Genomic DNA, 14019 nt, shown 5'->3' on the forward strand with positions numbered 1-14019 from the left:
ATCCAGACTACCCCTCTCAACCCCTCCTCCCCAGCATCTGCTCATCGTCCTCCCAAGGCCCGGGCCGTTTCCTGGCTGCAGTACACACTGGAGCCCACTGTTGCGTCTGCTGGGGCTGATAAGAGGCACCGACCTCAACGCTGCTCCCTCCGATGCACTGACAGGTCACCAACAGAACAACTGGCTGTTGTATAGGGGGGAGTGGGAGGGAGAGACCAATCTGTGACTGACATGAAATTACACCAGTTGAAGGGAGGGTCAGGGCCTGGACACTTAAGTTTGGGGTCATTTCTTAAGCCCTGTTTAGCGAATCATTGTTGTCTACAAAGGTCGATAGTGATACCATGATGTGGAATATTCCATAACAAAATCTAGAACTGATGGTCTCAAATCTTGAACAATGTAGTTTCTCTCAGTGCATTGGCATCCGTTACTCACATAAACAGTGATTGTGATTTGGAAAGAGATGAATAACTTATCGACTTGAAAAGAGAAATAGGGAGGAATTAACTTCTTCAACAAGCAGGTCTTTCTCTGACAGCTCTGAAACCGAACACGTGAGACCTCTAGTGGTAGCCTTGAGAACGACGAAGCTATTCGACAAAAGAAGAAAAGCTTGTCTGGATCCCAAATGGAGCCCTACACTCTTAAAAGGAAAACAAAAAAGCCAAGGACAAGAGCATGCCTGGTATGGCGGCACAGTTACTGTGAACAGTTGAGTGGGCCGGTGAAGGAGCTTTTCTGACTGCAGGTATGCGTTTTCTGAACAACCGTGGGGGCTAAATGCATCACAGCGTCAGAGAAATCCTGACACTGTGGTGTCAGTGCTCTCTGTCTGAGCTGCCCTCAGAATCTGATGGACAGATGAGAATGGAGAGGTGAGGAGAGGGGGGAGGAAGAGAGGAGCACAGCAGCTCAATTTAGAACGTCGTAAGTGTGGAGTGCTTTTTAGAGCAGAGAAAGAAAGACTGGAGAGCAGTCTGTTACAGTACATCGTCATTGAGCTTTTAAAAGAATCTGTAGCCTACACAACAAATATACTTGGATTCATTCGAGCACAGCATGTCTGGGTCCACTGTCTGTGGTTGACCAGGACGAGTCAGATCTGAAAATAAATACAGCCAGACGAGTTTAGTCAGAGAAACAACAGAGAGGAGACAGTTGAGAAGGAGCAAACATTTCTAATAGCGGTTCCCGACAGGGTATTTTTGCTGAGGGAGACTGCCCAGTTGGTTACTCTTTGGGCAATATATGATAATGTCCCTTTCAGGATTTAATTCCCTGTACTATAACAGTGTTGTTTGAAGTCGTGTTTGAAGTTCAAGATTATTAAGTATGTTTGGGAGCGTTTCTTTCCGCAATGTCAGAGGGTTCTTTTCAGGTGGAACACAACAATGAGCTGGCGCAAAGGAATGAGAGAGATTAAAGATGAGGCCATACAGAACTGTTGCCCCTGGGGATGCTCTTGAGCCAAAAGGGCTAAGTGGACAAATATACCTACAAATGTCCTGATTGGGCAGACAAGAGTGCACCTTGTTATGATAAAAAATATGTGTGTGATAATGTGCTGTATATGAACCATACAGCCAACATTCAAGTTAAAATGTAACTAACAATTAGGGAAAGGGGATACCTAGTCAGTTGCACAACTGAATGCATTTAACTCAACCCCTCTGAATCAGAGAGCAATTCAACTTCCATATTCAACTTCCAACTTCCATAGTTCGTCTTTAAGTCTTAAGTATTTTATTTGATAAAGTTTGAACTGCTGCTGATATACTGAAAGCATGACATACAGTATAGAAGTGTAAAGAGCCTCTTCCTAATGACCTTGTTAAAATATACTTAGTAAAATCATGAACAGCACTATTTAAGTACACAATTATTTCCCTCCCCCAAATTAATATGTACACTTGATTAAGGTAGCACTTCAAAACTTTGATTAAAAACACAAAAGACATTACTCTCTTTTGCTGTTATCGTGTTGTTCTGTTTTGTCATTTCATGGATGTCTATTCCATTGATTACTGTACTTTGTACCTTCAAAGCACCTAGCCTGACGGTCTACTCTTCTGAGAAGCACACCTGCCTCTTTACTTAATCATAGAGCTCTCTGGGGAATTGTGCAGCCTGCATTAAAGCTGTAATGACCTCACTGTTTGTTTCTAGCCCTCTGTCTCTTTCTCAGAAGTTCCCCTGAGAGCATGGACAATGCCCTTCACTCAACAGTCATAAAAGCCTATGAGCGTCAGTGGAGCTGTAGCCGTTCTGCGTGACTGGAGGAACGAGGGAGAATGAAAAGACCAGGAGATGAGACGCGAGTCAAAAACCACAAGTGAGAGTGGCCTGATTAAGGACTGACCACAGTTCATCTCCAGGACGTCCGTACTCTACAACCTCTACACGGCACTGTCTACATGCACTCCTTCCTGTCTCACGCTGCCAAATACTGAAGGACTTACTCATAGCATTGTGGTTAACCAAGGCTGAGTTTGCCGTTGCTTTGTTAAGGGTCTTTGAGGAGACTCGATAGGGGATTTGTTAATTTCTATCAAAAGCATTTGGAAGTTGGAAGGACATTGACTAAAGACAGTAAATTAAACCAAAAAAAAGATAATTAAATAATTTTAGAAAGCAGAGATCTTCAGTGTTGTTTTTGTCCATCCATCCATCCATCCATCCATCCATCCATCCATCCATCCATCCATCCATCCTCTCTGTGAAAGAAGAGGAAAATGAGGCTTGGGCACATTTCCAGTAAGTTTATTCCAGTATAAGTGGTTTTTAAAACACTGCACACTGTACCTCAAACATCTCACGTCCTTGAGACCCCCATAAGCAAGCAAGATCGACATATTCAAATATGGCGGTGTCCAATATATATTCTGTGCAAAAACTTTAAGCATACAATTTTACAGAAAAAAAAAAAAAAGTTTACATTTGGAAGGGATGGGGGTTGAAACGGTCACACAATCAAGAATTATATTTTGTACAATTGTCAAAACTTGGGACTACATGAGAAAATCCATCAGGTGGCTTTAGATATGTGCCTTGTTTAAACAGCCAATGCAGACAGGAGTAGTGACCTGTATATAACAACAACAAACGACTTCTACTGCTCTCTCTTCAGTACAGATCATTCTCTTTAGCATTGTGTAAGGGTACTGAGTGTGTGTGTGCACTCGTGTCGTCATAAATACAGTACATACATACAAACTCAATGTGTTCTAATAAGGCATATGTGGCAAATCGAAGTCCACAGAAAAGAAACAGTCCCATCAGTATCTTTACAGCACTATTTAAGGCCTGGAAAACAGAAAAGGGGGAGATAAAATCACAAGTACCTTACGGAAGGAATGTCAAAACAATGTATTGAAAGCAGCCCTGCAGTGACCGGGGGGCGGAGAGCGCGATGGGGGGGCTGCTGTGACGTCACCCCCACAGTGGGATAGGGGGATGGGGGAGGGAACGTGGTCCTGGAGCCTGGGGGGGCGATGCCTGCCCTGAACCAGTCTACAGTCAGACACTATCAAAACTCATTTTCAGGTCTCTCTTCCAAGAACCATTCAAAGTAGTGTTCTTGGCTATACAAAGTGAGAGGACTGCGAGTGTATCCATTTCACATGAGAGGTGGGAGGGAGGGGGGAGCACATTATCTCATAGCCATAAAATCACAGATATAAAATACATTCATGAACAAAACCCCAAAACAGGTCAATGAATAAAAGCATACCTCACATCAATTGAAATGGCTCTTTAGCATAGACGAAAACACACGTTTCAGTTCATGACTACACAATAGGATGGGATGGGGGAAGAGTAAAAATAAAAACATTTCTTGGCGCATCAAACTGACGTGAAGCGTTTTGCTAAACAGTGAGAGTCGGACATGCAGTCCACTTCACTGTGACCTAAACATCATATTGCTACCCCAGCAAGCAAAAGTGGTTTCAATGACATCATTATGTCTATTATTAAATTATGATCAGGTTGCAGATTAGACGTGTCCTTTTTTTAAATGTTATTTTTTTTACAAAAAAGTAAAACAGCAACCACAAAATGCAATAATCTGGTTATCTGACCAGATAACAACCAAAATATGATGTCTTTCCCATGACATCTTGCTCTCGTCATGAAAAATACATCTTGCTGTAACAGAGACCAGTTTCTTGTCATCTGGTTTTATAACTTATTTTCAACCAGAAAACCAGTTTACAACAAAATTACGTCCAATTACGTCATGCTCCAAATGTTGTCTCTAGGGTTACTATAGTACCTCCGTGAGGGTTCTGAGTGTTGGCTAAAGACTCAGATGATGGTACCACGCCAGTGTCAGACCAGACAAAGACCCAGTTCCCTGAGAACATCAGAGACAAACGTTCCAAACACTCCAAACTAACGGCAGCAGGTTGGGCATAATAATATTTGAATAAGAATAATATTTACAACGTGGTGGTCCTGATAAAAAAAACAATTAAAATCAAACTATTTTCCTATCGCTGCAGCATTGGGAGTAGAGAAACACAACAGAATGATCGAGCTGACTTTTTGGAGTAAATAAATGTGAACAACTCCTCTGTATTATTGTTACTGCTGAGTAGACTACAGCAACTCCTGTGTATTATTGTTACTGCTGAGTAGACTACAGCAACTCCTGTGCTGGTGGTAGGATCTATAAAGACACTGCCTGGTGCCATCGATTTCATCTAATCGCTACTCATTGGTTGGTTACGCGGACGCCGAATGCTGTGTTCACGCCAACGGACAGTTTCAAATCAAATATCGACAACAGATTAAAGTGATCTCATTCGAACAGACAGCAACATATTCAGATCGATTTCAGTACGGACACTGTAAACAACGTACCATGGGCAAGTAGTATACTCTTTAAAGTAACATAAATCCTGAATAAATACCATAAAGACTGTTAATTTATGCTGTGTCAAGAGCTTGTTTTCCTCACTCCTTTCAAGAAGCTTTTATTGGTAACTTTTTAACAATCTTTTTTTACATACAGTATATTGATTTGGTGTATATTTTCTTTCCTTAGGTGTGTTTTTTTTCTGCATTGGATATTCCAGTTGCTAGGTACTTATTTTGGCTTCAAGCAATGAACTGCTCTTTATGGAGTTAGTTTGTAGTTGGGTCTATTCTCCCAGAGCGACTAACACTCGACTCGCCTGACAGACTCCTAATCCTTCACAGTTAGCATCAGTTCCCGACCAATAAAGTCCTTTGACCGATATATATATATATATATTATGTATAAAAAAATAAGTTATTGCGCATCCCAAAAAAGTGCATCGTAATTTTCTTTTAAAAAATATCTCTCGTTGCGTTTCACTTTTTCTTCCTTTGATCCGGAATCGTATAAGACTGTTTACTCGGAAGGGGTTGGTTGACGAAAGTGTTGGCGCACCTTCTTTCTTGACCTCTGACCTTTTGTCGTACCACGTGGGCACGGGCGCGTAGGTGACAGGTTGGGACAGGCAGGGCAGAGTTTTTAGTAGAGTGATAGAGAGGAGGAGGAGGAGGAGGGGTGGTCCTGCTACGCAATCACCATGGGAACGTCGTCTGAGAAGCCGCTGATCATGGGGGTGTCTTCGTCATCGTCACCTTTAAGGAGGAAGGGGAAACAAGAGAACAAGGGAGGAGGGAAGAATGACATGATAGTTGCATCAGAACGGCTCATGCTAAAATGTGTTTTATGATCCTGGTCATACCCATGAGAAATGAGTGGGGCCAGGAGTTTCTCCGGACGATGGGACCTGACAAGGACAAACTACGGTCCCTAGCAGCACAGCCTTTAATTGGGGACCAGAGTTTTTCTGGTCAGGTCACACCATCAGGAGAAACTCCGGACCCTACAAATGATTGACCAAAAGCCATGCCAATCAGATGGACGCAGAGCGGGATACCCGATGGGTGTTAGTTCACAAATAAAGACAACGTGGTTCGGAGTCCAACACGGTGTAGACTGATAACATTAAGGCTCCTTAGCAGCCATCACACGCAGGCAAAGTCAACGGTAACATCAAGCGTCAACACAAAACAAGGGAGCGCCCCGCAATTACGGACGTATGTGGCTACTTCGATATAGAACTTAACCAAGGAGTCTTACCCAGCTCGTCCCCAGAGGAGAAGATGGCCGAGCCCAGGCGGGAGTTGTAGTGGCTGTTGGAGAAGGCGGTGAAGTTGTTCTGCAGGCGGCGGTGCCTCAGGTACAGGACCACCAGGACCCCACACAGCCCCAGCAGCAGCAGGAACAGCACCGGCACCACCACTACCGCCATGTCTCCTGACTGCCCCGAGTTCCGCCCCGCGTCACTGGGACCTGCAGGGAGGAGTTACACCTGGTGAGTGACATTCACTGACTGACGTGGTTAACATTGCATATACAGCACATGAAGGAGCCATTATGAGAGATACTTTACATACTTTTATCTCACAGAGTTGATTGATGAAGTAAGATGAACATGGAAAACAATCATCATATCCATCATATCAGTATCCTACCTCGTATACCTCTGTTGTATGAATGTCACCACACATTGTTACTGAAACCGACGCTGAGGATTTATGGACGTTCGTAGTAAATCTGTCCCGAAACTTCCCACCCTCCCTAGTATCCCCTCCCCGCCTCACCTTGTCCCAGCTGGTCGTAGAGCAGCAGGGCGGGCTCGCCACACAGCTGTCCGTTGAGCAGGCAGCGGGCCTGGACGGAGAAGGTGTAGTTGTGGCCCGCCAGCAGGCTGCTGATCCGGAAGAAGGTCTCCGTGGTGTTACCCAGGAGCACGGTGGAGTTGGACAGGCTGTCGTACACGTGCACCTCGTAGCCCTGCGGAGAGACACCAAGCACAGATGTGCGGAGAGACACAGACAGACAGACAGAGACAGACAGACACAGACAGTGAATATCAGAGGAACTAAAAGACAGTGGTGTAGATCTGCCTTCACAGGGAGAGACAGCTGTGTGTCCCTCACCCTGCTCTCATTGAAGCTCCTCTCCTTCACGGCCAAACTCTTCCAGAAGAGGAACACATGATCTTTCTCCGTCAAGATCTTTAAAGCCTCTGGAGCAGGCAGGGGCACTATGTCCACACAGAATAGAAGGAAAACACTTTAACAACATACATTCATACAACTATGTTCATGCAAGAACAATCCCCGCTAGGTTTTGAATGTGGTCTCCCCAGAGCTGTTGGTGCTCTAGCTTGAAGTCCTTTAATATTGAAGACACCTTGACTAGCCCCCAGCCACTATGTAACAGATTGTGGGCGCGTTCCAAGTCGTCTATCTATATTGCAGTCGGGCTGCACATGCCAGAAGATCGCTACATTACATTAACATGACCCCTGAGATGTTTTAACTCTTCCCCGGGGGATTGTGGGAAAAAGAAACAGCTGATGGTCGGCTGCAGTAAAGATGACCTGGAACGCGCCCGTCCCCGGGACATAAGCCGGGCCGTACTTGTGTTGAGCGTGTAGCTGGCCTCCTTGCTCATGTTGCGCAGGCGGACGGAGACGCTGTAGTGTCCGCCGGGCTCCAGGCCCTTGAGGCAGTACTCCACCGTGTTGTTCTGGGTGGTCAGCTTGTAGCTGCTCTCGGTCTTACGCACCACGTCCTTCAGGTGCACCGCGTACGTCTGCACGGGACGGACACATGCAAATCAAACTTTATTGAAAGTGCATTTCACAATCTCAACAGTGTTTACAGTAATATAATACAACAAAAGAAGAATGAATGACAGACGTGTTGGCATCCAAAATGGTACCCTACTAACCAGAGCCCTGGTCAAAAGTAGTGTGGGACAACTGTTCATGGTACTACACTGAACAAAAATATAAACACAACATGTAAAGTGTTGGTTCCATGTTTCATCAGCTGAAATAAAAAGGTAGACATTTTCCATATGCTCAAAAAGCTTCTCTCTCAAATGTTGTGCACCATCCACCTGACTCGTGTGGCTCAGTTGGTAGAGCATGGTGTTTGCAACGCCAGGGTTGTGGGTTCGATTCCCACGGGGGACCAGTACGGGGAAAAAAATGTATGAAATGTATTCACTACTGTAAGTTGCTCTGGATAAGAGCGTCTGCTAAATGACTAAAATGTAAAAATGTAGTGAGCATTTCTCCTTTGCCAAGATAATCCATCCACCTGACAGGTGTGGCATATTAACTTCTTGGTGACAGGGGGCAGTATTAAGAAATTCAGATGAATGACGTGCCCAAATTAAACTGCCTGCTACTCGGGCCCAGAAGGTAGGATATGCATATTATTAGTAGATTTGGATAGAAAACACTCTGAAGTTTCCAAACTGTTTGAATGATGTCTGTGAGTATAACAGAACTCATATGGCAGGCAAAAACCTGAGAAAAAAATCCAACCAGGAAGTGGCTTGTAGTTTTTCTATCTAATCCCTATTCAAACTACAGTGTCTGTGGGGTCATTTTGCACTTCCTAAGGCTTCCACTAGATGTCAACAGTCTTTAGAATCTTGTTTTATGCTTCTACTGTTACTGGGCAGAGAATAGGAGCTGACTCAAGCCTGGGACCAACGAGTTGCTTACTGCGCAGTAAGCAACTCGTTGGTCCCAGGCTTGAGTCAGCTCCTATTCTCTGCCCAGTAACAGTAGAAGCATAAAACAAGATTCTAAAGACTGTTGACATCTAGTGGAAGCCTTACTGCGCCGGCACACAGGCCCTTCCTTCTTTTTCCTCTGTAATGAATACGCTATTGTCCGGTTGGAATATTATCGAAGAATTCTGTTAAAAAGACCGTAAGGATTAATTGTAAACATCTTTTGACATGTTTCAATGAACAGTAATGGAACTATTTGACTTTTCGTCTCTGGTTTTGCACTCGCGCGTTATGCCTTTGGATTAGTGAACTGAACGCGTAAAGAAAACGGAGGTATTTGGACATAAATATGTCGTTTATCGAACAAAACGAACATTTCTTGTGGAAATGGGAGTCCCGGGAGTGCATTCCAACGAAGATTAGCAAAGGTAAGTGAAGATTTATAATACTAATTCTGAGTTTAGTTGACTCCAGAACTTGGCGGGTAACTGTATAGCTTGCTTTGATGGCTGAGCTCTGTACTCAGAATATTGAAAAATGTGCTTTCGCCGTAAAGCTATTTTGAAATCTGACACAGCGGTTGCATTAAGGAGAAGTGTATCTATAATTCTTTCAATAACTGTTGTAAATTTGATCAACGTTTATGATGAGTATTTTTGTAAATTGATGTGGTCATTCAAAGGAAGTTTTGGAGGGAATACATTTTCTGAACATCACGCGCCAATGTAAAATGGGGTTTATGGATATAAATAGGAACTTTATCGAACAAAACATACATGTATTGTGTAACATTGAGTCCTGGGAGTGTCATCTGATGAAGATCAAAGGTTAGTGATTAATTTTAGCTGTATTTCTGGTTTTTGTGACGCCTCTCCTTGCTTGGAAAATGGCTGTGTGGTTTTTCTTTAGGCGCTGTCCTAACATAATCTAATGTTATGCTTTCGCCCGTAAAGCCTTTTTGAAATCGGACACTGTGGTTGGATTAAGGAGATTCTTATCTTTAAAATGGTGTATAATACTTGTATGTTTGAGAAATTTGAATTATGAGATTTTTGAATTTGCCACTGGCTGTTGATCGTGTGTACCGCGGTTGGGTCGCTAGCGTTGAGGGAGCGTGCAATTGGCATGCTGACTGCAGGAATGTCCACCAGAACTGTTGCCAGAGAATTGAATGTTAATTTCTCTACCATAAACCGCCTCCAACGTTGTTTTGGGGAATTTGGCAGTACGTCCAACCGGCCTCACATCCGCAGACCACATTTATGGTATCGTGTGGGCGAGCAGTTTGCTGATGTCAACGTTGTGAACAGAGTGCCCCATGGTGGCAGTGGGGTTATGGTATGGGTAGGCATAAGCTACGGACAACAAACACAACTGCATTTTATTGATGGCAATTTGAATGCACAAATATTCCGTGACCAGATCCTGAAGCCCAATGTGAGGGCCATGTTTTTAAGGTATCTGTGGCCAACAGATGGTTTTTAAGGTATCTGTGGCCAACAGATGGTTTTTAAGGTATCTGTGACCAACAGATGGTTTTTAAGGTATCTGTGGCCAACAGATGGTTTTTAAGGTATCTGTGGCCAACAGATGGTTTTTAAGGTATCTGTGGCCAACAGATGGTTTTTAAGGTATCTGTGGCCAACAGATGGTTTTTAAGGTATCTGTGGCCAACAGATGGTTTTTAAGGTATCTGTGACCAACAGATGGTTTTTAAGGTATCTGTGGCCAACAGATGGTTTTTAAGGTATCTGTGGCCAACAGATGGTTTTTAAGGTATCTGTGGCCAACAGATGGTTTTTAAGGTATCTGTGGCCAACAGATGGTTTTTAAGGTATCTGTGGCCAACAGATGGTTTTTAAGGTATCTGTGGCCAACAGATGGTTTTTAAGGTATCTGTGACCAACAGATGGTTTTTAAGGTATCTGTGACCAACAGATGGTTTTTAACCTGTTGGGTCTAGGGGGCAGCATTTGCACGTCTGGATAAAAAAAATGTACCCGATTTAATCTGGTTACTAATCCTACCCAGTAACTAGAATATGCATATACTTATTATATATGGATAGAAAACACTCTAAAGTTTCCAAAACTGTTTGAATGGTGTCTGTGAGTATAACAGAACTCATTTGGCAGGCAAAACCCTGAGACATTTTCTGACAGGAAGTGGATACCTGATGTGTTGTATTGAGTTTAAACCTATCCCATTGAAAAACACAGGGGTTTAGGAATATTTTGGCACTTCCTATTGCTTCCACTAGATGTCACCAGCCTTTACAAAGTGTTTTGAGTCTTCTGGAGGGAGATCTGACCGAACAAGAGCCATGGAACGGTGATGTCCCATTAGACACCTGGCGCTACTTCATGTTGGGTACCCTCGTTCCAATACGTTATAAAAGGCTATGCATTCGTCCACCTTGAATATTATTCATGTTCTGGTTAAAAAGGCCCTAATGATTTATGCTATACAACGTTTGACATGTTTGAACGAACGGAAATATATTTTTTCCCCTCGTTCATGACGAGAAGTCCGGCTGGCTTACATCATGTGCTAACGAGACGGAGATTTTTGGACATAAATGATGAGCTTTTTTGAACAAAACTACATTCGTTATGGACCTGTGATACCTGGAAGTGACATCTGATGAAGAGAATCAAAGGTAATGGATTATTTACATAGTATTTTCGATTTTAGATCTCCCCAACATGACGTCTAGTCTGTATCGCACGCGCGTATTTTTCTGGGCACAGTGCTCAGATTATTGCAAAGTGTGATTTCCCAGTAAGGTTATTTTTAAATCTGGCAAGTTGATTGCGTTCAAAAGATGTAAATCTATAATTCTTTAAATGACAATATAATATTTTACCAATGTTTTCTAATTTTAATTATTTAATTTGTGACGCTGACTTGACTGCCGGTTATTGGAGGGAAACGATTTCCTCAACATCAATGCCATAGTAAAACGCTGTTTTTGTATATAAATATGAACTTGATAGAACTAAAAATGCATGCATTGTCTAACATAATGTCCTAGGAGTGTCATCTGATGGAGATTGTAAAAGGTTAGTGTATCATTTTAGCTGGTTTTATGGTTTTGGTGACCCTGTCTTTGACTTGACAAAACATTACACACAACTCTTGTAAATGTACTGTCCTAACATACTCTAAATTTATGCTTTCGCCGTAAAACCTTTTTGAAATCGTAAAACGTGGTTAGATTAAGGAGATGTTTATCTTTCAAATGGTGTAACATAGTTGTATTTTTGAAAAATTTGAATTTTGACATTTATTTGGATTCAAATTTGCCGCTCTTGAAATGCACCTGCTGTTGATGGAGTGCACCACGGGTGGCACGCTAGCGTCCCACCTAGCCCCAAGAGGTTAAGGTATCTGTGGCCAACAGATGGTTTTTAAGGTATCTGTGGCCAACAGATGCATAACTGTATTCCCAGTTATGTTTCAAACAATAATGTTTCCTTACACTGAAACAAGTCAATGGACAAGGAGAGACTGCAATCCAGACTTTGGGTCTGTTTTGAAGTTTAAACTTCAACTCACTTTAAAAAAAGTTACCCATCACTTTAACTGTATCTGAAAGCGCTGACGCTTGAGGTTGGTCGTACCAGAGGGGCGCTGGGGGAGTCGTAGGGAGGCTGCCACTTCAACGTAGCCTGGGTTTTCTCAACTCGCACCTTGTGCAGGTTACGAGGAGGAAGCCGCTCGTTGGGAATCATCTTAACCACCGCATAGTCCGAGGGAGGACCCAGGTAGGGAGAGACGGCCCGCACCTGTCACACACACGAACAAGCACACACACACGAACAAACACACACACACACGAACAAACACACACACACACACGAACAAACACACACACACACGAACAAACACACACACACGAACAAACACACACACATTGAGATATTGTTCTTCAGAAACCAAAATGTACACACAGGTTAACTGTGAATGGATTTTCTGCAGTCGATCATTTTACAGTTCAGCACAGTTAAGACCAAAAATGGAATCAGCGGCAACATCGAAAAATCCCTAGCCAATCGTGTTTCATGTCAATAAAGTTTTCTGATTCTGTATCTGAGGCATTGAGAAAGGAATCAGGGTGAAGCGGAATAGGGGGTGAACTCACGAGGAACAGGTACTGCTCATCACTGTCCACAGTGACGGTCCGGTTGCTAGCGCTGGTGTTCACACTGTGAGGGCTGTGGTACAGGTCCAAGAAGGAGGTGGCAAAGAAGATGCCATACACCTGTACAGACAGACAACCACACAGTACATCACTGGCTGCACAGGGAGCCATAATGCTCCAGCAGGGTGCTTCACAGTAGAGGTGGATGAGGCGAGTTCCCCCTTACTATGTAAAGAGCTTCGAGCATCTAGAAAAGCACTTTATACATCCAATCAGTTATGACTCATTTATGTAATTCCTTATTATGTTTTGTTTGTGGGGACTCGCTTTATTGCTCTTGCCTGGCGTAATGGAACCAATGAAATAGTGCAAACCCCGCCCATCAGGCACTCGAGACAGGCCTTCTACTACAGATACGACTTAAACCCAGGGTCAGGTTCATTAGGCACCAAATAGAAGAAAACAGAGTAGGGACTACCTGAACTTGTCCAAGAAGAAGCGCTCATTTTCGTTTCCGTTGCGTGACCAAATGAACATGACCCATGTCTGTAACACAGTAGCTGTCATGCTGTGCCCGTGTTACCTGTGCGGGGGATCCGGTTACAGTCCAGCTGCAGTCCACAGAGCTCTGGTTGAGGGCCCGGGCTTTGAGGAGGGGAGGCTCCGGCTGGGTGCCTGTGGTCTGCTGGCGGGACAGGGCTGTGGGGCTGTCTCCTACACTGGTCTGGGCCCACACAGCCACCTCGTAGATGGTCCCCCTGGTCAGGTTGGTAGCTGCAAGTGTACAGGTAGATACAGACAGAGTTGGATTAGGATATTGAAAAACACTTGTTTTGTTGTCAGAAAATGTGTGGACACTAGAGGCAGACGGGCCTACCTTTCAGTATGCTGCCTGGCACGGTGTAGTTCCTGCTCTCCTTCACGTGAGCATCAAACACCCAGGACAGCACCACCACATACTGCCTCACCTGCACACACCCACGGAACAACGGTAGAATTATAGGGCAAGTTAGAATACATAGACAAGCACTAACTCACTCAGAGACGCCACCAACTGACCTCATATTGGGAGTTAAAGCTGAAAGACAGGCTCATCGAGTCTTCTGTGATGCTGTCGGTGATAACTGAGGGAGGTGGTAGAGCTGAGAGAGAGGGAGAGAGACAATAAGCACCAGCTCCAATAAATAAGACAACTACCTAGTGGTGGCCAGCAGAGGGCGATAAAACACTGTAAATCTCCACAACGCAACCAGTGGAGGAAGTGCACTGAAGGATTACAGCTGGAGACCCAAAT

The 14019-nt window shown here is 43.8% G+C and overlaps 1 protein-coding gene across 2 annotated transcripts in view; it reads right to left on the reverse strand.

The window, feature by feature from the left end:
• Nucleotides 1-2747: 2747 nt before the first annotated feature.
• Nucleotides 2748-14019, reverse strand: part of LOC106612559 (sortilin-related receptor) — a 79615-nt gene continuing 68343 nt past the window's right edge. For both annotated transcript variants that reach the window (XM_045724476.1, XM_045724475.1), the window contains exons 39-48: nt 13785-13867; nt 13603-13693; nt 13309-13499; nt 12726-12845; nt 12205-12369; nt 7471-7645; nt 6985-7091; nt 6646-6838; nt 6122-6334; nt 2748-5616 (exon numbers count right to left, since the gene is read on the reverse strand). In XM_045724476.1, the coding sequence (XP_045580432.1) occupies nt 5549-5616; nt 6122-6334; nt 6646-6838; nt 6985-7091; nt 7471-7645; nt 12205-12369; nt 12726-12845; nt 13309-13499; nt 13603-13693; nt 13785-13867 (1406 nt within the window). In that variant the 3' untranslated portion in view covers nt 2748-5548. The remainder of the gene's footprint in view (nt 5617-6121; nt 6335-6645; nt 6839-6984; nt 7092-7470; nt 7646-12204; nt 12370-12725; nt 12846-13308; nt 13500-13602; nt 13694-13784; nt 13868-14019) is intronic.

This window comes from Salmo salar, chromosome ssa09, assembly GCF_905237065.1.
Source record: "Salmo salar chromosome ssa09, Ssal_v3.1, whole genome shotgun sequence".
Classification (NCBI taxonomy): domain Eukaryota; kingdom Metazoa; phylum Chordata; class Actinopteri; order Salmoniformes; family Salmonidae; genus Salmo; species Salmo salar.